This window comes from Hemiscyllium ocellatum, chromosome 5 (genome assembly GCF_020745735.1).
Source record: "Hemiscyllium ocellatum isolate sHemOce1 chromosome 5, sHemOce1.pat.X.cur, whole genome shotgun sequence".
Lineage (NCBI taxonomy): Eukaryota > Metazoa > Chordata > Chondrichthyes > Orectolobiformes > Hemiscylliidae > Hemiscyllium > Hemiscyllium ocellatum.
This window is the reverse complement of record NC_083405.1, coordinates 86,238,009-86,262,665: the sequence shown is the minus strand read 5'-3', so window position 1 is coordinate 86,262,665 and position 24,657 is coordinate 86,238,009. Positions and strand designations below refer to the sequence as shown.

The 24,657-nt window shown below is 38.2% G+C and overlaps 1 protein-coding gene across 1 annotated transcript in view; it reads right to left on the bottom strand.

Annotated features, from left to right (window-relative positions):
• mindy3 (MINDY lysine 48 deubiquitinase 3) overlaps nucleotides 1-24,657 on the bottom strand; it is a 134,171-nt gene that overhangs the window by 90,784 nt on the left and 18,730 nt on the right. Inside the window, exons 6-9 of the mRNA XM_060824940.1 lie at nucleotides 22,098-22,212; nucleotides 21,664-21,737; nucleotides 19,238-19,317; nucleotides 3,399-3,469 (exon numbers count right to left, since the gene is read on the bottom strand). Of these exons, the coding sequence (XP_060680923.1) occupies nucleotides 3,399-3,469; nucleotides 19,238-19,317; nucleotides 21,664-21,737; nucleotides 22,098-22,212 (340 nt within the window). The remainder of the gene's footprint in view (nucleotides 1-3,398; nucleotides 3,470-19,237; nucleotides 19,318-21,663; nucleotides 21,738-22,097; nucleotides 22,213-24,657) is intronic.

Below are 24,657 nucleotides of genomic sequence, written 5' to 3'. Positions count from 1 at the left end.
GCATTTTTTTGTTGAATACCCATCTTTCAAAGCAATGGATGAATCAATCACTAACTTGTTAGGAGAGCACAACAAACTCAGATTAGAGCAGAAGAATCCAGGCTACTTGCATACTGATGCTGAACCTTGCCATTTGCATGGAAATTCAATTTCAGATGCAGGCTGCTATGGTTGAAACTTTCACTCTTATGAATTAAACAGAATGACGATAAAGCCAAAAAAGAAAGTTTTCATACAGCAGGACTTATTTCAGATTAAAATCCAAACTACACCAATACTCAAAAGAGATTGTCCCAACAAAATATTTAAAATAATGCTTATTCATCAGAACAATAAGACATTAGAGTTAAATTATATCTGATTAGTTTGCCCATGAAGCAATTCAGAGTTGGAGGGCAAGTCACACAAATTCAAATACAGATTCAAAAAGACAGTTTAAATGCACCAACACACCCAAGTTGAAACAATGACCGCACCATTTACAATACTAAGTAGTCTTTACAAGAGGTTAATTGAGATTAACCAGGCAAGTAATTTAAGCTTAATGTCATCCAAATAAATAACATACACAAAGTATTATTAAGGAGATCATGGAGCTAATGCTTTCCAAAATGAACACAAATTCAGAGGTGTTAGTCAATCTCAAAAATTCAGTGTCCATTAAAACCGGCGAACACTAACTAAAAACAGATGCCAGAGTAATTCCAACTGCCCCAATGAGAAAGTAAAAGAACATAGCTTAGTACCAGCTTTTGCAAAACAAACATGAGCAGCAGAATCAATCTGATGATTACTGTTTTCTTTTTAGCTCCCTGCCTGGTTCCATGCATGGTCTCATGTTCTGAGTAGGGGTCATCAGAACACTTGAGTGTTATAATATCCAAGTCTGACTGTTCATAAAGAACTGACAAAGTGGGCTATGTTGAATTTTGCAATGACTTTTCAGACATCACCATTGGTCTCAAATCTCTGGGCAAGTATTAAGTGTACTTGTTCTTCTGTTTTTATCTTAATTTCTTCTTCCTAGTTAAATTCCGAACACATGGGATAAGAGGCTAGACATGCTAAAACAGTGTTTAATCTCTTCTCTCACCAGCCTCTCCAAACACAACTTGGTCATGTAAAATCAACTACATAAGAGTGAGGGTATAGTCAGTGACCATCCCTTTCTTTTAACTTCACACATGGGATGTGGGTGTTGCTGACAAGGCCAGTACTTATTGTCAATCCTTAATTGTTCTGGAAAAGAAAGCATCAAGTCACTTTCTTGAACTACTGCAGTCTCTGGGAGTTCGGTACATACCCAGTGCTGCTGGGAAGGGAGATCCAGGATCTTAACAAAATGACAGTGAAAGAATGGCAGGATAGATCAATGGCAGGATGGAGTGTGGCATGGAGGGGAACTTGCATGTGAGAATGTTCCTGTGCCTCTAATGATGATTAACCAGGCAAGAAATTTAAGCTTCATGTCATCCAAATAAATAACATACAAAGTAGTTTCTTCTAGGTGACAGAGGCCATGACATTAGTAGTAGTCTTGTAGATGATATACACTACTATTTTTGGTGATGGAAATATTGACTGTTTATCCTGGATGATTTCAAGCTTTTCGCATATGCTCTTAGGTGTTGGAAATTAACATCTCCCATTCTTAACCATCAGCAGGCACTGGACAATAATTGCTTGGATTTTCGAAAATTACAAAAAGCCCCCCAGATTTATAGAAAGTGGTCTGGCCCACTCCATTGGTAGCTTTTTGAATACAGGCCAAAACCAAGAGGGAGCACTATTTTGAACCACTATTACAAATGCCTTTTCAAAATTCATTTGAAATAATGCTATGGGATAAAACTGTTGATAATTTGAGTAATAAACCTTTGGTTCAGCCTAACCCAGAAACAATACATACAGAATATACTTCAACCTGAGAAGCAACAGATTAGGTGAAAAAGGAGTTCTATTCAAATCAGAGTGCTGCAGAACAAGCGCTAGTAGTCTGACAGTGTCTGTTAAGAAACAAATAATATTAATGTTTCAAATCCAATATGACTTTTTCAAAACCAAGAAGGGGGTTGGAAACTGGTGGCTTTTATGAGTTGACAAAATGGGAACAGCAGCAAACCAAACAGATGGCAAGTGTGCTCAGAGCAAAGATAAAGGCTCTGCTAATCTAGTACACATGGTATATCGATAAAGAATAAGTGTTAACGGTAGGTATTAAAGTAGAAAACACAGTCATCTTCGCTGACAGAAAATCTGCACAAACAAAAGTATTGCGATGAATAAAAATGGAGGACAGTGCTCCGTTGTAAGATCAACATGGAGTCCTGAAGGCTATAAAGTGTCTAAGTGGAAAATGAGGTGCTGTCCCGCCAGCATATTCTGGGCTTTGGTGGAAAACTACAGAAAGCGTAGGACAGAAATATCATGAGGGCAAAATGGTATACTGAAACAGGTGAGCAGCTGGAAGGTCAAGACAATTGTTAATAAAGAGCAGGGATGCTCCAAAAAATGGTCACCTAGTCTGTGTTGGGTTTGTCAATGTGGATTCTACTTTGTATGAAATAAATACAGATTAGAAATACAAGTAAATTGCTGCTTAACCAAATCTTCACCCATTTATCCAAACACAGAATATACAAATTAAGGTCAAGCAATACCATGTCATTGTAATAGCACTCTTCTTCATCTTTGCTGCAATGTATCAGTGAAGATTTCTATTGATGTGAACTAAACTACAGAACAAACAGGAAACTGATCAACCTGCATTGCCTAGAGATGAGAAACAACGCCAGCCGGACTATTGTCAAGTTGCAGGTTGGAGACAATGTTTGCTTGAGTGGACAGAGGCCAAGCACTAAGCTTTCACCTTCATGTTCCCCAGGTCAATTACTGATGGGCAACAAATGCTGGCCCATCCAACAAAAATCACATTCCTTAAACGAATACAAAAACTGCTGTATAAAATTTAATTTTTAACTGGTGTTTTAAGAATTGGAAATTCCAGAATTTTCCAATGGTTGAGCTTTTGAATGATTTTTGCCTCAACAGCTTTTATATTTTGAATTAAATGCAAGTCTTACACAAGTTGATATCTAAATGAGACTTTGCAGATTACAATGTTCTTAAATCATTTAAAAAAAAAGATGAAGTGTTCTTAAGAAGGGATTTAATTTTACCACCAAAGCAAAAAGTTAAGATTGCTATGTAACGCAGTCTGGATTTCTGGTTGGATTTATTGGTAACAACACAAAGTTATTAGATCAGGTCTGACAGAAGTTAATAAAGTAATTATTCAGCATTTCATTGGTGCTGTGTGCTTAAAAAAAGTTAGCTTTAAACAAAAGCAATAATTTTCATTCGTGCCAAAATTACTTCTGCACTCTAATCTACCTTACCTTGCAATAGCGTAAGGACTCCATTAACGTCAGAAAACCTACAGTAGATTGATTTCTTATCCCATGGAGTTCTGAAATAAAGAATTATAATACTTAGAATTTAGAGACAATACTTTGTCTTAAACTAAAAATAGCATTCAACTTTCAAATAAACATATTAAAAGCCAAAACATCTAAATGGTTTTGAGTATTAAGACCTAGAAATATAGTCTAACCAATTGTTTAAAAGAACAAATTACTAAAGTTGGCTGTCACTTTGTATAAGGTCCTAACATTTTGGAAAATGTCAAAATGCAAGGAGATAGAAAGCAGGGAATTATAGGCCAGCTAGCTGAAAATCCAATGTAGGGAAAGTTCTAAAATGCAGTATCAAAGAAATATTATTGTCTCAGCTGATAGAACACAATGATAAGTCAGATCCTAAACTGAAACCTAACTTGACAGATCGCAAATTTTATTTTACTTTGCTTGCTGTGGTGGTCAGTCACTGAAAGAATTCACAAGAGAACAAAATTACTCCACACAAGTTTTAAAAAACAACGGAAGTTTTATATTACATAAATAGCTGAAATAGTCTTACTACAAATATCAGAAATAGCATTCAATCTTTTTACCCTCAACAACCATCTTACAAATATTCAAGGATCATCTTGTCTCCATTTTCATATTTGGTATTCGGATGGTTTGTGTCTGGAATTCTCTTCTGATTGACTTTCAAGCACCTCCAGAGAAAACATGGTTTCCCAGATCTTCTAGCAGTTTTCTGGTGAGTCTTCTTACTAGCTTATTATTTTAACTTCCACTGTCTATTATCGATAGAGGCACAGACTTGACTTTTCTCTGGATAATTTTCTCTTATCGTAGTCAAGACTTTTTCCAACCGCCCCGAATGTTTACAGACAGTTAAACTAACGACCATTTTGGTCTGACTATAAGACATAGGAGTGGAAGAAAGACCATTCGCCCCATCGAGTCCACTCCGCCATTCAATCATGGCTGATGGGCATTTCAACTCCACTTACCAGCATTCTCCCGTAGCCCTTAATTCCTCGTGACATCAAGAATCTATCAATCTCTGCCTTGAATACATTCAGCATCCCAGCCTCCACTGCATTCTGCGGCAATGAATTCCACAGGCCCACCACTCTCTGGCTGAAGGAATGTCTCTGCATTTCTGTTCTGAATTGACCCCCTCTAATTCTAATGCTGTGTCCACGGGTCCTAGTCTCCTCGCCTAACGGAAACAATTTCCTAGCGTCCACCCTTTCCAAGCCATGTATTATCTTGTAAGTTTCTATTAAGTCTCCCCTCAATCTTCTAAACGCCAACGAATATAATTTCAGGATCCTCAGCCATTCCTCGTATGTTAGACCAACCATTCTAGGGATCATCCATGTGAAGCTCCGCTGGACACGTTCCAGTGCCAGTATGTCCTTCCTGAGGTGTGGGGACCAAAACTGGACACAGTACTCCAAATGGGGCTTAAACAGAGATTTATAAAGTCTCAGTAGCACAATGGTGCTTTTATATCCAACCCTCTTGAGATAAATGACTGAACCTGCACATAATGACTCTTCAAGTCATTGATGTACAGCACGTATATAGAACCTGCAGTCCAACTTGTCTGTGCTAATCAGATATCCTAAACTAATCCGGACTATTTGCTAGCATTTGGCCCATATTCCTCCAAACCCTTCCTATTCATGTACACATCTAGATGCCTTTTAAATGTTATAATTATACCAACCTCCACCACTTCCTCTGGCAGTTCATTCCATACACGCACTATCCTCTGCAAGAAAAAGTTGCCCCAGTTCCCTTTTAAATCTTTCCCCTCTCACTCTAAACCTCTGCCCTGTAGTTTTGGACTCCCTGACCCTATGGAAAATACTTAACTGCTCACCCTCTTCATGTTCATAACTTTATAAATGTCGGAGGTCACCCCTCAGGTTCCACACTCCAGGAAAATAGCCTCAGTCAGTTTAGCCTCTCCCTATAGCTCAAACCCTCCAACTCTGGTGACATCCTTGTACATCTTTTCTGAACCCTTTCAAGTTTCACAACAACTTTCACTTAGACGGGAGACCAGGATTTAACACAGTATTCCAAAATTGGCCTAACCAACGTCCTGTACAGCCGCAACTTGACCTCCTAACTCCTGCACTCAATACTCTGACCAATAAAGGCAAGTATACCAAACACCTTCTTCACTACCTTTTCTACTTGTGAATCTACTTTCAAGGAATTATCAACCTGCACATCAAGATCTTAGTTTGGCAACACTCCTCAGGTCCTAACCATGAAGTGTTTATGGTCTGCTCTGATGTGCCCTACCAAAATGCAGCACCTCATTATCTAGATTAAACTCCACCTGCTACTCCTTGGCCCATCTGATCTTCTTTTGGATAGTAATAGCTTCCTGTGATACTAGACACTGGTCACACAGCAAAAGTTTTTTTCCTTCTAACCTGTGCTTCCTAATGACATGAGGTGTTCATCTCAAGGAGCAGTCCAGACCGAAAATCCCAATTAAAATTGCATTCAAACTTCAAACAATCCGAGAATAAATAAAATAAAATCCATTTCTTCCCTTATCACACAATATAGAATAGTCAGATTTAAACTTATACATGGTACCTCTAGACGTTAATGAAAACACACACAGGAAACTTGACAAGGAGGATTTGGAATCAATTTTACCCCAGTAAAATAATCTGGAAATGGAAGCGACTGTTTAACAATCTCCCATTTAAGACCAAGATAAAAAAAGTGTTGTGTCTCAGAAGGCCAATGGGCTCAGAACTCTCTTCCTCAAAAGGGATGGAGGCAAAGTCACAGTCACAGAAGCAGACCCTTTAGTCCAACCAATCCATGTTAAACGTAATCTCAAACCAAACTAGTCCCACCTGCTTGCTCCTGGCTCATATCCCTCTCCTCTTTCCTATTCATGTATCCAACCAAATGTCATTTAAACACTATAACTGCACCTGTATCTACCACTTCCTCAAAGTTCATTCCACACATGAACTACCATCAATGTAAAAAACCTTACCCTTCATGTCTTTTGTAAATCCCTCTCCTCTTACCTTAAAAATGTACCCCAGTCTTGAAATTGCCCCATCTTGGGGAAAAGACAATTACCATCAACTCTATCTATAACTCTCATTACTTTATAAACTTTTATCATATCACCCGTCAACCTCCTATGCTCCAGTGAAAAAAGTCTCAGCTTGCCCAGCCTTTTTTTATAACTCAAACATTCAATACCTGACAACATCCTGGTTAAGCACTTCTGAACCCTCTCCAGCTTGATAATATCCTACCTATAAAAGTCTGAATATTTTTATGGCAAAGCTTCTTCATAAGTATGGGGACAAAGGCTATTAAAAGTGGCAGGAATTTGGACTTTATGTAAAAATCAGATCAGTCATGACCTTATTGAAAGGCTGACAACACTCAAAAGGATGAGTGGTCTACTCTTTCTCCTAATTTGTATGTTTGCAGCTCAAGTTTCTAAATAAAAATATCATGAAACTTCAGAGGTAATAGCAGGATATTTAGAAAAGCAGAATGCAGTTAGGCATGTTGTGAGTAGGAAAGTATGTTTGATTAGTTGTTATTTGAGAAAGAAACATGCAACATGAATAAAGTTGAATAAGTAGATGTGGTGCACTTGTGATTTCAAAAGGCATTCAATAACGGTGCCATAAAGATTACTTCACAAAATAAGTGCTCCCAGTGCAGGGCTAACACATTAACTTGGAAAAAGTTATCTAGTGGAGAGCCACTGGAACCAGTGCTGCAATTGCAACAACAAATCCACATTAATGACTTACATTGATTGGTATAGTAGTTAAATTTGATGAAGATGCAAAGTTCATCAGGAAAGTCAGCTGTCAAGAAGACAGAATCTGCAAAGGGACATAGATAGGTTAAGTGAATGGGCAAAAATGGGGTGGAGGAGTATAATGTGGGAAACGTGAAGTTGTCTATTCTCCCTGCCAAACTGGAGAAGTGTTATGGTTTAAATGGAGACAGGCATTGCACAACTGCATAGTAGAAGGATTAAGGGGCCCTGGTATACGAATCGCAATGTTAATATTCAGGCATAGCAAGCAGGGAAAGAAAATGGAATGTTGAATAAACATACAAATTGGGAGAAGGGCATTTGACCCTAAAAATCTGCTTTGCCGTTTAATAAGCTTATGGCCGTTTTCTTTGCATTAATTTCCATGTTCTCACCCACACCAATAACATTTGATTCCAGTCTTATAGAATCTTAGAATCCCTGAAGAAGCAGACTGCTCAGCTATCGGATCTGCACCAATTTTATGAAGAGGGGTCTCTATTCCCATAACCCTGCACATCTTTGGACGGTGGGAGGAAACTGGAACACCTGGGGGAATCTCTCGGACACGGGGAGAATGTGCAAACTTCTCACAGACAACCGGCCGAGGCTGGGACCCTGGCAACTGTGAGGCAGCAGTGCTAACCATTGAGCCACTATGCCTATGTCTATGTATCCCATCAAAAAATAATCAAGTGATCCACCTCTACTGCCTCAGGCAGAGTTCCAAATGTAGGAGACAGTGAGGTCTGCAGATGCTGGAGATCAGAGTTGAGTGTGTGTTGCTGGAAAAGCACAGCAGGTCAGGTAGCATCCGAGGAGCAGGAAAATTGACATTTCGGGCCGGAGCCCTTCATTCCTGAAGAAGGGCATGGCTCATATCGTCGATTTTCCTGCTCCTTGGATCCTGCCTGACCTGCTGTGCTTTTCCAGCAACACACTCTCAACAGAGTTCCAAAGAAACACAACCTTCAAAAAACATTCTCAACTCTGTCCTACTAGGATGACCCCTAATTTTAAACCAATACTTCTGGCTCAGGACTTACTCATAAGTGGAAATATCCACCTAGTCAAGCCCATTCAGGAGCTTATACATCTCAATCAAATCACCCCTAACTCTTCTGAACTCCAGTGAAAACAAGCTGATTTTGTTTAACCTCTCTTCACGAGACAGACAATCTGTAACCGAATCAATAAGTTCCCTACTTTTAAAGTTCAATTCCCCTTAAAATAAAGAACGGCATTCCATGAGTCTAGGTGTAATTTTGCAGTGCACCTAGACTCAAACATTTTGTCATTCACTACATCCCTCTGCAGCTTAGAATTCTTTAGTCATTCTCACTTTAGTCACACACTTTAAATTCAAAGTGAAACAAAGGCTGATTAATAAAAGGAAAAGGTAAATTTAAAGAAAAAGAAATTGTAGACAGGAGGGATGACACATTAAAAAGGATCAAAAAGACGACAGATGGGTGTGTTTTATTCATTCACAGGATGTGGGTATTGCTGGTCAGGGCAGCATTAATTGCCCACCTTCAAATTGGCTCTTAACTGCCCTCTGAGCAATCATGACGCAGTGTACCAGCAGTTGCACATCAGCCAGGCCAGCTAAGGATGGAAGTTTTCTTCCCTTAAAGATATTAGTGAACCAGATGTTTTTTTCCAGTCAGTCAACCAGACTCATAATTCTAGATTTTTGAATCTGAATTCAAATGCCACACCGGCCATAGTGGATGCAAACTCAGTCCCCAGAACATTGCCTGGCTCTGAATTAATAATCTCACAACAATATACTCAACCACCGTCTGTTGAGCTAAGGAACAAATACAAAAAGTCTCTTGGGACCAAACTATAGAACCTCTGCATCAGAAGGAAGAACAAGTGTGCAAACACATCTCAAAATTACAAAAAATATCATAGTAATAATATTAAGGATTTTTAACTTCCATAGTATCAACTAGGGATAGTTTTAGTGCAAACAGAATAGAGACAGAATTCTTGAGGTACATTCATCATTGCTTTTTTTTTTGACCAGTATGTAACAAGTCCAATATGTTTCAGACATCAACTTTAGGAAAAGAAGCTGGGCACTTGGAAGGAGCAGCAATGGACAAGCAATATACTAAAGTGGAAACCAATAAGCAAATTATGGAAAAAGAAGATAGGACAGAGCCAGAGCTCTAAATGTGGGCAAGGTTTTAGTAATTGGATGGATTTAGTAAAAATGGATTGAAAACAACTATTTGAAAGCATAATGGGAGGCATTCAAAGAGGAGATTCAATGATTCAGTGTAAACAAAGGATCAGATGATCAAATCTACTGAATGTCAGGGAGCCTACAGATCAAAATAGGGCAGAAAAAGAAAGCTCAGATCTGATAGAAAACAATACTGCAGAAAGCCAAGAGGAGTACAAAAACTGGAGGGGTGAATCAAAAACGGAAGCTACATAAGCACAGAAAGGACACAAAAAAATATTGACCAGCAAAAGCAAGATGACTGCAAAGATGTTATCAATATACTAAGAAAAACAATAGGGCCCATAAAAGTAACCAGTGTAGAGAGGCAGATGATGTTTTCATGTCTCTCAAGGCAATAATGCAACTGAGGAGGAATGTGTTGTATTCACACGGCAAAAAGAGGAATTATTAATAGAATTAGTACCTTGAAATGGATATATCACCAATACATGATGAAACATACTGCACATTAAAAGAATCCAGTGAGAAAAGAGTGAAAAGTCTATTTATAATAGTTACTAGTGTGGTACTGAAAGTTTGCTGATGTTGCATCTTTCTTTTAAAAGGGAACAAGGTTATTGACTGAGTATTATAAATCTGTCAAACTACACAGTGGTGGGCAAATGTAAAATCAATTCTGAGATACAGGATAAACTGTTACTTAGAAAAGCAAAGATTAAGGATGGTTAACATGGATCTGTTGCTATAGAAAGACTGCCATCAGTCTAAACTGATGGAACAGTTTCAGGAAATGAGCAGGTAGATTGATGAGGGTAGTGTAGTTGATGTGGTCAACATGGATTTCAGCAAGGCTTTTGACAAAGTCCCATAGGAAACACTGGTTTAAATAAAAATCCTTGGGATCCAGGGAAATGTAACATGTTGAATACATATATGGTTCAATGGCAGGAAACAAATAGTAATTGTTAACATGTGTGTTTATGACTGGAAAGCTATTTCTAGTAGAATTCAGCAAGAATCAGTATGAGGTCCCCAGCATTTTGTGGTACTATTAATGATCAGGATGGAAAAGTTACGGCCAAGTAGTCAGTAGCTGGCAAAATCTTGACGTGCGGCTGATAGTGAAGATGGATCAGCTGGGCAGAAAAGTAGCAAATGGAATTCAAACAGGACAAGGAAGTGGTCGTGCATTTAGGGAGACCAAACAAGATAAAGGAATACACAAGTATGGCTGAGTAGAGGTAGTTAGGGACCTTGAAGTCAATATTCACAGATCTCTGCAGGTCAATAAAGTGGTCAGGGCATCAGGCGGTATGATTTCCATTATTAATCATGATACAGAATAGCAGGGATGCTATGCTTGGACTGCATAAGTCATTATTTATGCCACAACCTGAATAGTTTGTGCAGTTCTGGTCACCTCATTAAAGAACGGATTTGTGCTCTTTATTAACTCATGACACGTGGGTCTTGTTGGCTGGCCAACATTTACTGCCTGTCTCTAGTTGCCTTTGAGAAGGTGATGATGAACTGTCATCTTGAACTGCTGCAGTCCATACACTGTAAAGTCATATTGCCCTTAGGGAGGGAATCCTAGGATTTTGACCTAGCAACTGATGGGCGGTACAGTGGTTAGCACTGCTGCCTCATAGCACCAGGGACCCGGGTTCAATTCCAGCCTAGGCCGACAGTCTGTGGAGTTTGCACATTTTCCTCCTGTGTGCGCTTTTCCTTAGTGTGCTCCAGTTTCATGCACAGTCCAAAGATGTGCAGGTTAGATGGATTGGCTGTGCTAAATTGCCCCTTACTGTCCAGGGATATGTAGACTGGGTGGAGTAGCCATGGGAAATGCAAGGTTACAGGGATAGGACAGAGCGGGCGAGTCTGGGTGGGGATGCTCTTCAGAAAGTTGATGTGAATTTGTTGGGCCAAATGGACTGTTTCTACACTGTAGTAATTCTATGAATATATTTCCAAGTTGGGATGGGGAGTGGTTTGGAGGGGAACCTGCAGGTCACAGCATTCCCATCTATCTGCTGCCCTTGTGCTTCCAGATGGAAGTGGTCATCTGTTTGGAAGGTATCATCTAAGGATCTTTTAAGAACTTCTGCAATGCTTCTTGTAGATAGTACACAGTGCTGTTATGGAGTATCAGTGACAGAGTGATTGGATGTTTGTGGCTATGGTGCCTATCAAGTTGGTTGCTTTGTCCTGAATGGTGTCAAGTTCTTGAGTGCGTTGGAGCTGCACCCATGCAGGCAAACGTGGGGTGTTACAGCGCACTCCTGACTTGTGCCTCATTGATGTTTGATAGACTTTGTGGAGTCAGGTGGGAAGTTACTCGATACAATATCCCTAGCCGCATTGCGATTGTGATAATTATGTACAATTGTGATTTTGGCAGGACAAGGGGAAAAATAAATTGAGGTAAGATTAGATAGGCTGGGGTTGTTCTTCTCGGAACAAAGACATTCCTCAGGAATGAGCATGAATAAAGTATTTTATTTATCTTAGTGGGCACGTCAGTGATTCGAGGGCATATATTTAAAGTGATTGGTAATAAGATTAGAATGGAAACATGGTAATACTTTTCTCATTCAGGTAGGAATCAGATTCTGCATCTCTCTGCTCGAGTAGTGAGGTAGAAATCCTCAACTCATTTTAAAAAAATGCACCTGTATATGCACCACAAATGCATATGGAAATGCACGTTACCACACACACATGTTGTAAGTGGGATTAAGTCAGCTGCCTCATTTTTCAGTGGCTGGAGACCTGATAGATCAAGTTGCCTCTTTCAGTGCCATAAACTTTCTACAATTCCATAATTCATCAGCACTTTTTTTCTTTGTACATGATTTTTAAATTCAAACTTATTTTAAGACTTCTGAGAGTATTAGTTGATTAACAATGGAAAGGGTTACTAGGAATGTTGCATAAAGCCAAGACGTTGATTTGCTATAGCTAGATGATTAATACATGGTGGAAGGGCTGACATTAAATTATTATTTCTTGTTTTTAACTCTCATCTTAAACAAAAGATTGTATCCAGTAACCAAATAGATGCCAATTTAACTTCAATACATGCTCAAACTGATAAAACAGGTGATCACTGAAGAGCTTGCACCACCAATTCAAAAGCAACACTAACAAACTACATGATGGAAGGCACTGAACTATTTAAAAAATGGATGATGTGAATTAATCTTATAAAGGAACAACATTGCTTCAAATTTTGTAGCAAAAAATCCCCAATAGATATAGTATTCAAATATAAACAAAAGGGTCAAAAATCAGTGCATTAGTTTGCAATTTTAATTTACTATTTAGTTTTAATAATTGTTCACCAGTTCCTGATAGCCATTGAATTGATTTTTTAAAATAATTATTACGCTTCCATGTTTTTAATTTTATTAAAAAGTTGGACGAAAGTTTGAGACACGTTACAAAGCAATTCAGCCTTGGACTGCAAAACAGTTCTTGACTGACCATCGCAAACTTGAAATTTGGCAGTCATTGAAAGTTTGTGATTTTGATTAGATTAGATTACTTACAGTGTGGAAACAGGCCCTTCGGCCCAACAAGTCCACACCGACCCGCCGAAGCGCAACCCACCCATACCCCTACATTTACCCCTTACCTAACACTACGGGCAATTTAGCATGGTCAATTCACCTGACCCGCACATCTTTGGACTGTGGGAGGAAACCGGAGCACCCGGAGGAAACCCACACAGACACGGGGAGAATGTGCAAACTCCACACAGTCAGTCGCCCGAGTCTGGAATTGAACCCAGGTCTCAGGCGGTGTGAGGCAGCAGTGCTAACGACTGTGCCACCGTGCCACTGTGGCAGAAGACTGACTCAACACCTTAGAAATAGGCAAACAAATCGCAAAATATAATTTCTAAGTATCATCCTAATGTGTTATAAAATACAAGGTTTTTTTTGGAAAAGCTATTGAAAATCATGAGCTCTTTCCTTTTGGAATCAAAGTTAAATCAGCAAAGCTCATGCTTTTAAGAACTAGCCTAATAAAGGCAGTGTCAACTGTTGTCTTTGAACTAAAACGTCATAGGTGAATCACAAGCAAACACCTTTGGTGCCATCTAGAGGTCAAATTATTGTTAGTTGGCTAATGATTTAAGAAGAGACAACTACTTGGTGTTGGGAGTTTCTGATTTGATGTGACTGAACAGAAAATTATCTTGACTTGCAATTCTCTGCGTATGTGGGGCAAGATGTCCCATAAAGTGGAATTCTGAAATCACCATTGCTTCTTTTTCATTCCTTCTCTGCTGCTGCCTCATTATTTAAAGTGCTGTAACTCAAAGCAAGATGCAACTTCATGAAATATTTGTCTTCATTTTGAATGACTGGGAGGAGTTTGGTTCCAGCCATAAGATCAGTGTTGCCATATTTCAGGGGGAGCTTTCGTGTCAATAACAAATTCTCACCAGAATGTTGGCCTGAGAGTTGAGCAAGCAGGATCTCATAGGGTATTTGCACCTTCCAAAACAAGTTGATTTTGCAAGATATTTAGCTGAATTCTTTTGCAGTTGATTTTAAAAGAAACTCCTACAAACATATAAAAACAGGGACAGAGTGGACCATTTGTCTCTTGGAGCCTGCTCTGCCATTCAATAAGATGTGTTCAAAATGTTTGTGTTCGAATTTCACATTCCCACCTAACTCCTGATCTAGCTTTGATTCCCCTACCTAATAAGAATCTATTTCAAATAAACCTCAAAAAAATGATTCAGCCTTTATGTCCTTGAGGAAGAGTCTCAAAGTCATACAATCCTCAGAAAAAATTCTTCTCACCTTCATTTTAGAAATGCAATCCTAATTTTAAACAATGTTTCTAAATAATCCCCAAGAGAAAATAACCTTTTAATTTCACCTTTTCAAGACCATTCAGGATCTTATACACTTCAATCAATTACCCCTCACTCTTCTAAGCTGTCATAAGAAGATCAGCTTGTCCAATCTTTCCTAAGTCAACTTGCTCATTCAAGATATCAATCCAGAAAATCTCTAAATAACCTCCTACTATTGAGATCCTTCCTTAAATAAAGAGACTAAAACTAAACCCAGAATTCAAGATGTGATCTCTTCAATGCCTTTGTAAGTAAAGCATAACATTCTTATTTTTACATTTAATGTCTTTTGAAAGGACAACTTTCCATTAACCTTCTTGATTATGAGTTGTACTTGCACACTAATGCTTTGAAATTCATGCACCCAAATCCTTGATTTCTAGACTTCTGCAGTCGTTCGCCTTTTCAGTAATATTCTATTTCTTTCATTCATCCTGCCAAATGGGAAACTCAACATTTTCTCACATTATACGCCATCTGCCAGATCTTTGCTCACTCAATCTAGAGCGTCGTGCGGCTTCATGTCTTCGACACAAATTTTCCCATCTACTTCAGTGTCATCTGTGAATTTACCTAGCATGCCTTCGCTCATCTCATCCAAGTCATTGGTGTAAATTATGAAATGTTGAGACCCTGCAGATCCCTATGGGACTTCATTGGTCATATCCTGCCAAATCAGATAAAGAACGATTTATGTGTACTTTATTTTCTGGCAATTAGCGAATCTTCTATTTATGCTAAATATGCTAGCCCCTATGCTTAAGGTTTTATTTTCCGCAATAACCACTGAATCTTATCAAACTCCTTCTAAAAATCCAATTACCCCTCACTCTTCTAAGCTGTCATAAGAACAAGATCAATCTGTCCAATCTTTCCCAAGTCAACTTGCTTATTTAAGATATCAATCCAGAAAGTCTCTGAATAGCCTCCTACTATTTAAGGAAGGATCTCAAAAAAGAGACTAAAACTAAACCCAGTATTCAAGATGTGGTCTTTTCAATGCCTTTGTAAGTAAAGCATAACATTCTTATTTTTACACTTAATGTCTTTGAAATAAAGGACAGCTTTCCATTAACCTTCTTGATTATGTGTTGTACTTGCACACTAATGCTGAGACTCATGCAACCAAATCCTTCTGAGTCATTTGCCTTTTCAGTAATATTCTATTTTTTCATTCATCTTGCCAAATGAGCAACTCAACATTGTCTGTAGACTCCCATTTTATCCACGTTTATTCTTCAAAGAAGTTCAATAAATTCAGTTAACATGATTTTCCTTTAGTGAAACTATGCTCACTCTTCCCAATTACTGAGTTTTTCCTCTAAGTGCACAGCTAAAATTTCTTTGATGATCAATTTGAATATCTTCACTATGGCAGGCACAAAGATAACTGGCCTAAGGTTTAAAATACCAGTCATAGATCCAATCTTCTCTCAAAGTATCAATCAATCTTGCATTTGTTCAAAAGCCCTTGCAATTAATTTGGAGGATGCAATATCATTAATCAAATTTCTCCAGTTTTTGGATGTTACACTGTTCAGGTCTCAGTACAGTAATGTAATAGGGAAAACTGCTTTGTACAGCAGAACATTGTTGGCTTGCAGTGGCCTTTGTCGAACATGCATTGCTATAGTTTGCCTCCAAACCTGAACTGATACAGGTGATCAGGTGTTGGCCTTTTTAGCCAATGAGGGCCGTTTGAGAGAGATGGTGGTCAAAATGAAAAGTTTGCAATATCCTCCAGAGTCTCTACTTCAACACTTATGTTGGGAGAATATTTGATTCACCAACTGACCAAGAATTATGTTAGGATAACATTCCAGGAAAGGCCAAATTTCTTTCATATGGAGTTGAAGAGTTAAGTGTTACTTGCAAATCTTATACAAAGTGGAAAATGACCATGCAGGTATCCCCACACTGTAGCTCATGTACATCAATGAGGCAGTTTAGTTTTGCAGATAGAGAAAACGGAGGTTAGTTTTCTTTACCAATTAGCACAAGTCATGGAATAAAAAGGGGGACTTTTATCACAATTCAATGGACAGGACAATGTGGTTACAAAACTGGTTTAGAATTTGACACCCTGACAACAGAAGGGCATTGTTGAGGCTGGAAGATGGTTTGTAGTGGAGCTCCCCCGAGATCAGTATTGGACAACATTCTTATTAGGCTCCTGGTTCCAGAAACTACTTATGCGCATGGACTTCAGGAGAAAGATGGGTACAGGGACCTCTCTGGATTATAAATTATCTAGGGTATAGTCTAACAGGTTTATTTGAAATCTCAAACTTTTGGAGCATTGCCCCTTTGTCAGACGGTTGATGAAAAGGCTACACTCCGAAAGCTTGAGTGTTCAAATAAACCTGTTGGACAATAACCTGGTGCTGTCTGACTTCTGACCTTGTCCACACAACACTGGCACCTCCACATCGTGAGTTATCTAAAACTTAGTGTGCAGGAGACAGTTTCAAATTTTGTGGATGACATGAGATTTGGAAACAAAGATTTTCAAAAGAGCACTGACATGTTGTGGAGCAGACGGATAGATACCAGACAAGGTTCAATACAGAGAATTGTCTGGTGATGTACGCAAAGAAATTGGAGAGAAAATATGAAAAAGATACTAAAGAGCGCAAAGCAGAAAAACCTGGGCATGTTTGGAAGTGCATAGTAAGATAGGGCCAAAGCAGCATGGTTTCATCAATGGAAGATGATGGAGAAGACAACAAACAAGTTAGACCAAGGAGAGCCAGCAGATGTTATCTAATTTGATTTTCAGAAGGAGTCCGACAAGGTAGCACGCTGAAGGCTGCTGAAGAAGAGCCCATGGTGTTATGAACTGGCATGGATAGAGGATCGGCTTACTGGCAGAAGGCAGTGGACGTAAAGGGGTCTTTTTCAGGCTGGTAGCCGATGACTAGTGAAGTTCTTTAGGGGTTTGTGTTCAGACCACAACTATTCAGGTTATAGATTACCAATCTGGATGAAGAAACCGAGGGCATTGTCGCCTAGTTCACAAACGACAAAGACAGTGGAGGGACAGGGAGCGTTGAGGAAGTCGTGATGCTGCAAAGGGGTTTGGACAGGCTAGGAGAGTCTGAAAAGAACTGGCAATACAGAATACATGTGGGAAAGTATTAGATTATGCACTTCGGTAGGAAGAGGAGGCACAGACAATTTCTAAGTGGGGAAAGAATTCGCAAATTTTAAACACACAGGGACTTGAGAGTCCTACTTTAAGATTCTCTTAAGGGTAATGTGTGAGCTCAGTTGGCTGTTAGGAAGGCAAATGCAATTTCAACATTAATTTCAAGCCAGCTAGAGTACAACAGCAGAAGTGTACTAGCCTGTAGACTCTGGTCAGACTGCATGCGGAAGACAATGAACAGTTTTGGATCACAAAAATGATCCCAGGGATGAATGGCTTGTCATAGAAGGAGCGGTTGATGACTTTGGGTCTGAATTCAATGGAATGTTGCGAAGGTAGGGGGTGCAGAATCAGATTGAAACTTAGAACTCTGAAAGGCCTGGATAGAGTTAATGTCGACAAATGTTTCTTCTTGTAGAAAAGATTAGGACCCAAAGACACAGCCACAGAGTAAAGGGGCAACCCTTTACAATGGAGAAGAGGAGGAATTTCTCCAAGAACACTTCCTAGGCAGCCCCTTTCATTACACTCAACCTGTCCACACCTACTCTCTACCTACTCTAACTCGCCTAGGCCTCCCCCAAGCTTCTGACTAAGACACTGTCCCCACACTGTCCTGGACTTAGGAATTTACAATCTGCTGACTGCTTGTCATGCCAGCGCTGGGTATCACCAGTGGTTATAGTGTCAAGGACTATTAATCTGCTGGTCAATCAGATGCACCGGAAACTCTGGATGTGCTTATGTATTCTACAAAAATACTTCAAAGCGATCCACTTCCATCTTTCATGCAACATATTTTGAGACTCACTCAAGACATTTGGCAATACAGCAATTATTAGTTTTTAAAAAATGAAGTTTTTGAAACCAGATAGTGGACATAAATTAGAAAATAAAACTGATTTCAACAATATTACACCTGCTGTTTGCTAGCCATTTCTTATCCAGCTCCTGCTTTTTAAAATCTTGAAATACCACTCTTTCAAGCATCAGTCATGTGAAAATTTATCAAATAGTTGCAAAAACCCCCATCATGAAGAATTTTAGAGTCAGCTTTAAATGATGCTTTTATTTTGTTGGAGGCTAGGAGAAATGTAAGTAGCCAATTAGGAAATCCTTCACATTGGCTGCTGTTTATTAAATTATAGAAGTATGATACAAGTAGTCTGAATGAGAAGCTCCAAATACTCAATGATTAACATAAATCTACGATAGTGATCATATGGTAACAAAGCCTTGAGGTACCTATCCCAAACCTCTCATCCTCATGATCTCTCCAAGCTCCTAGTTTTCTAAAAATCCAATCTTCCAAAAAACATTTAGTTGCCTAACACCCTGCCACATCTCCAATTCACCCCTTTCTCCTTTCTATTGCATACATTCCCTGCTCAGCATCCGTTTTCTCCACTTTGATTTGAAGCAAGTTTGAATGCTCTTTGCATTGAAGACAATATCAAAATGCAAGATACTAGCATTTGCTGACATTTCTTTCACTGACATTTACTTTGATGCATGGTCCTAGGTTAGTGAGGGAGCTAAATTAGAAATAAACAGTAGCAGTATTTAAACATAAACTGCGTACACTAACTCAATGTGATTATGATAGCTCAGGAATACATCCTAGATGCCTCTGCCAATCACAATTAGAATTCACGGTTTGAACAAAAATAATCAAGTAGAACAGATTAGAGTTGACTGCTAAATTGAGTTTTTAACAGTTTTACAACAGGAATGAATATACATTTTACAAATACACAAAACTTACTCATTCCAGAACATTCTCTGTCACCATCCCATACATTCAAGACTGCATATCCAGTCAACAGTAAATTGATCAGGCTTTGGCTGAAAAAGAAATTAAAAAATTCAAAATTCCAAAAGAAAGTGGATAAATAAGACTGGGAAGCAAGCAACATTAATACCCTTATCCAAACTCCCCAAAAAATGATAGGGGTTGTTTGGAAGTTACACATGGTATATGTTTATTTATTTACTTCAGAATGTGCTAAGTATTATTTTTTAAATATGAAAATCTCACCTTGAGCTCAACTATTCAAGAATCAAAAGGTGCAAATATGGATTGCATTATATTTAAGCAGAATCAAACAAATGATTTCTAAATTTCCTCCGGAGCACTCGGACCAGTCTAAATGGGTTGCTAAGTGCATAACCAACGTAGTAGAGGAAATTAAACCAATAGACTTTGCAAATAAGCCCTACTTAAACTATTTTTTAATTACCTGGCATTGGATGATTATTTGGATGGCAACAATGTACAAATATATGGGGGAAGGAGGCAGGAGATTGGCAATAGAGCTGGCACAGGCATAATGGGGCGAATGACCATCTTCTCTGCCATAACAAATCTGATATTCTGTCATGAGTCCAAGATGAAAAAAAGTCATTCACTCATTTCTTAAAAATGCAAACCGCCAGGTTATGTATTGGAGATGAAAAATCAAGATACAAGTACATATTTGTAAATAGGTGTCCAGGTAGAACCCCAAAATGTTATTGCAATCTTCATTAGTCAAAATTCAAGAATGTCCAAAAAAGTAAAGAATAAACTAGCATTCAGACTGACAAACAAATTTACCTGGCCACCTTATATCTTATATCTTCCAGTTATACGCAAAATGACCAGTCAATAATGCCATCAGTCAATGTTTGCTCTCCAATAACTGGTCATTGAGGCTTTCAAAAATCTACTCATTTGATCTGGGAGTGGCATGCTAGGCCAGCATTTATCACAGATTCCTAACTTCCTTGGAGATGGTGGTGGGCTGCCCTCAAAGCTCTGCTGTCCTTGGGGTTTAGGGATATCCACAGGACTAGAAGGAACTGAGTTCCAGGATTTGGACTCAGCAGTGATGGAATGGTAATGCAGCTCAAAGTCAGGATGGTGTGTGGGGCTTGGAAGGGAATTTGAGGTTGGTGGTGCTGCTCCCATGCATCTGCTACTCTTGCAGGTGTTCAAAGTGCCTTGGTGAGTCTTAGCTGTGCGTATTGTAAAGACTCCCACTATGAATCAGTGATGAAGGGAGTGCATGGTGAAGGCTGGCAACATAATGCCAATTAAGTAGGCTGCTTTATCCTGGATGGTGTCAATCATCTTGAATATTGTTGGAATTGCACTCATCCAAGCAAGTAGACAGCATTCCACTACACTTCTGATTTGTACCTTGAAGATGGCAAATAGGGTTTGGGAAGATAGGGAGAGGAATTATTTGCCACAGAATTCCAGTCTCTGACTGCATTTGAAAACAGTATGTATGAATCTTGTCTAGCTCAATTTTCTGGTTAATGGTAACCTTCAGGATGTTGATAGTGGAGGATTTAGCCATGACAATGTATTGAATGTCAAGGGGCAATAGATTGTCTTTTTGGAGATGGGTAATCACCAGACATTTAAGTGACAAGCAACATTTGTGCCACACTTGAAGATTCAAGGAGCTTGACACCCACCAGATGGAGCAATTTGCTAATTCAACAAATCCTCATATACCTCATATCTATCCTCTCCAGTACAAGCATGTGCAGAACATGTTATGGACATAGAGCAGCTGATGAGAATACCATCAACAAGTTCCCTTTGTAGTCATGCAATACCCTGACCTGGAGATATACTGCTCTCCTCTCAGTGGTTCAGAAACAATTGCTTGCAACTACCTTCCTAATCTAATTATGCCAACATCACAAAAATAATTGTGGTTTAAGCTGGTGTCTATTAATACCTTCACACAGTTGGTTAGGTTGGACAAAAAAAAAACACAGCCTTGCCAATGTCACTCAGTGAGAAAAAAAGCAGCAGAGTACATCAAGAGTGAGACAGCACAAGTGAAAGGAAGATTTAGTGAGATTGTGAATGCATGGATAGATGTCAGGGCAGCGCAAAGGCATAAAAGCAAGCTTTGGCCAGGGGAAGAAGCCATATTAACTTTTCCTTACAAATACATCAAATTTTTGCTTTGATCTTTTCCAAACAATTTGTAATATTATTCCCTTCCTAAACTGACCATTAGTTAATGGGATGGGATGAAATACACAAATAACAGTCCCTGCTCTTGATAACCCATGTCTCACTTCTGGCTACTTTACAGGATAATTAAAACTACCTTAGTCAAGAAAATACTTTACATTATTTTACAATAAATTAAAAATTGGCATCACGCAAAATAGATGAGAAACTACCTTCCATGACCATATACAGGATCGATTAAAGGCTCAGCTGTATCTTCAATTTCATTTCTAATGTTTGCTATGCCCTAGGAGAAAAAGAGAATGTAGTTCAACTTTGAAAATAAAGCTGTACATTTGTAAATCTGAAAAGATAAATTTTAGTGACAAAACTAATCCATTCATTGCTTGTAAATGAATTTGACAATTTTCCGACATCATAATAAATTAAGGCAACAAATGTTGCCAGACTAAATCAATTATTTAAAAAATATATAAATTTGAAAATAAGTCTTGAAGTTAATGTCTAGCTTACACTTAGTCCAAATTCAAGGTGACATTTTATTATGTAATTATCTACTACATGTAAGATCTGACATGTAATAATTCAACAAACGAATTAATTTGGTCTTAGTTCAATCTAAAGTGAGCAACTGGAGCCAACCAACCTTTGTCAAAATTACAGAATAGAGGAAAAGCAGGACTCCAAATTGATTCTTCCAAGTTGAATACTGTTCCAAAATTGCCTCTTTCAGCTCAGTTAGAGTTGCATATGTACATTTTCTGAAAAATGATTCAAAGACTATTCAAAACTTCTAACATTTTAAGTTTAAGTTCGACTTAAAATTCACAGTACAGAAATTCTTATTTTCAGTAATGAGACTTGAAACACCATGAACAAACAAAATGCAACACACATCACTGGTTATCTCAAACTTATATTCGAGTGTGGGGTGCTGGAAAGGCATAGATCAGGCAGCATCTGATGAGCCGGAGAATTGACGTTTCAGGCATAAAATCCCTGAAGAAGAGCTTTTGCCCAAAGTGTCGATTCTCTTCGTCCTCAAGGCTCCCTGACCTGCTGTGCTTTTCCAGTACCATACTCTCGACTCTGATCTCCAGCATCTGCAGTCCTCACTTTCTACTCAAATTTATATTCACTAATTGTGTTACAAGCTTTAAAAAGAAATTGAATATCAAATCATAGTTCTGACCATGAATAATTTTGAATTCCTTGAGTTGTTACAACTCAGCTGTTACATCTGCATGAGAAAAACTTAAGGGTATGAGAAGGCAGGAAGGAAGGAACAACAAACAAGCTTAGATGAAACATAAAATCTAAAAACAAAGTGATAAAAGCAAAATCAACTAAGTCAACCTAGAGCACAAATTTGCAATGTAACTTGGGAGTTAAGTTCTTTGTTATTCACTTTAACTCTGGTTTTGAATTCTTAACTTCAAATTAGAAGATGGTAAAAGAACGTTCTTTTTATTAAAGAGAAAATTTAGAATAGTCATAAATAACTTTAAATAATGTCTTGATAAATTGCTTAAAATTCATTCTTCAGTGCTAAGTATTTATCAAATAAACTGAAAATGCTAGTGGACACACCAAAGAAGCCTTTTTACAATTCCAAAGACTGCTACTTGTAGATCAACGCTGCCAGAGCATTTTGTCATTAAACGTTAAGAGTCCTGGCGATGATCCAAATTAACACGTGTCACTGCTGAACAACACGCTCTCAGCAGATTTTTTAAAAAAGTTAATTAAAATGGGTAATGGAGAGATAACATTAACTTAGACCTTCCTTTCTCTTTGGCATTAAAGATGAGATGAAAACATTTGACCTTCAACACTCAAAGATAGCAGCTTAACAACCGCACAGATACAAGTGAATCTAAGATAGAAAAAGAAAGTTGGGGAAGTTATTGGCAAAATGTTGACTAGAAACAAGCTGCATAAATGTAACTTTTTAAACTTTCCCTAAAAATATTCTTTACATCAATACAGGAGGAAATTGACCTGACAGCTGGGCTGAAGACAGGTCATTTAAAAGGGTGACTTGTACTTATGATTGCATATTAATTCCGGTTAATTAATTGTTGCCTTTGATTTAAGCAGCTGAGATATTCCAGACTTCACTTACAATTCCAAACCAAATTTCAAGTTGCCAAGTGCTCCATTTGACTTATTTGATTTATTATAGGATCTTGTACATATGACATCTTGTTTCAAGATACTTCATAAAAGGATGACAAAAAAACCTGAAATCCAGAGTCATTATGGATAATTAATAGTCCCCTAAAGGAGTTAGGATGTAAGAAATTAATAACCCAAGACACAAAATATAGAATTTTAAAAGCATACAAAAAATGTATTTCTTGCATAAACAAGAGTCTCAGGTAGTTTCATTTAACTTGTGTTAATTTTAATATATCTTTAGAAAGCATATGCAGAAACAAGCACATCGATACGGTTAAGATACATAGAATCAAGATATTGTCATTGAAAACAATATAGTTACACAGGTAACCATAAAACAAAAGCAAAGGCACAATTAAGTTGCATTTTGCAAGTTCCCTCAAATGAAAAACTGGAGCTAATTACCCTTTCCTCTCCCTTCCCAAATATCAAAAAGACTTAAATTACTTTTGTAGACTTTGTGAAGACTCCACTCAACATTGATCAGAAGGTTCCATAGCATTTCAAAGAATACTTAAAATATTTGAACCTGGACATGAATGTCATGATAAAATTGAAAAGTTTTCCCCATTTAATCCCTCATGTTATATTTTCCTCAGCTATCGCCCCTGCATTTAAGGTTAATTGTTTGCAAAAATTCCTCCCAACACCTACTATTTCTCTCAACAAGTCAGGCAGGTGAGAATTCATTTTCAAAGTAAAAACACCCAATTTGCGAGTTAAAACATGGGTTGAAGATTCACCCACTTTAGTAGAGTGAGGACTCATCCTGGAAAACACATACTTTAAAAGAACTTTTCCAGATGGGAAGAAGAAAAATTGGGTAGTCAGGATTGGTTTTGGGAGAACTGAATGTTGACCAAGACAGCATAAAAGTAAATCTGTGATGCATTTTAGGTAGTCCTAGGCAAACAAAGGGATTGTTTTATTTTGTGGTTAAAAGCAAAAGTTGCCTAAAAGATCTTATTAATCAACAGTGCTTTTAGTTTTTTGTTATAGCAAAGGTGTTCAGTTGAGTCAACATT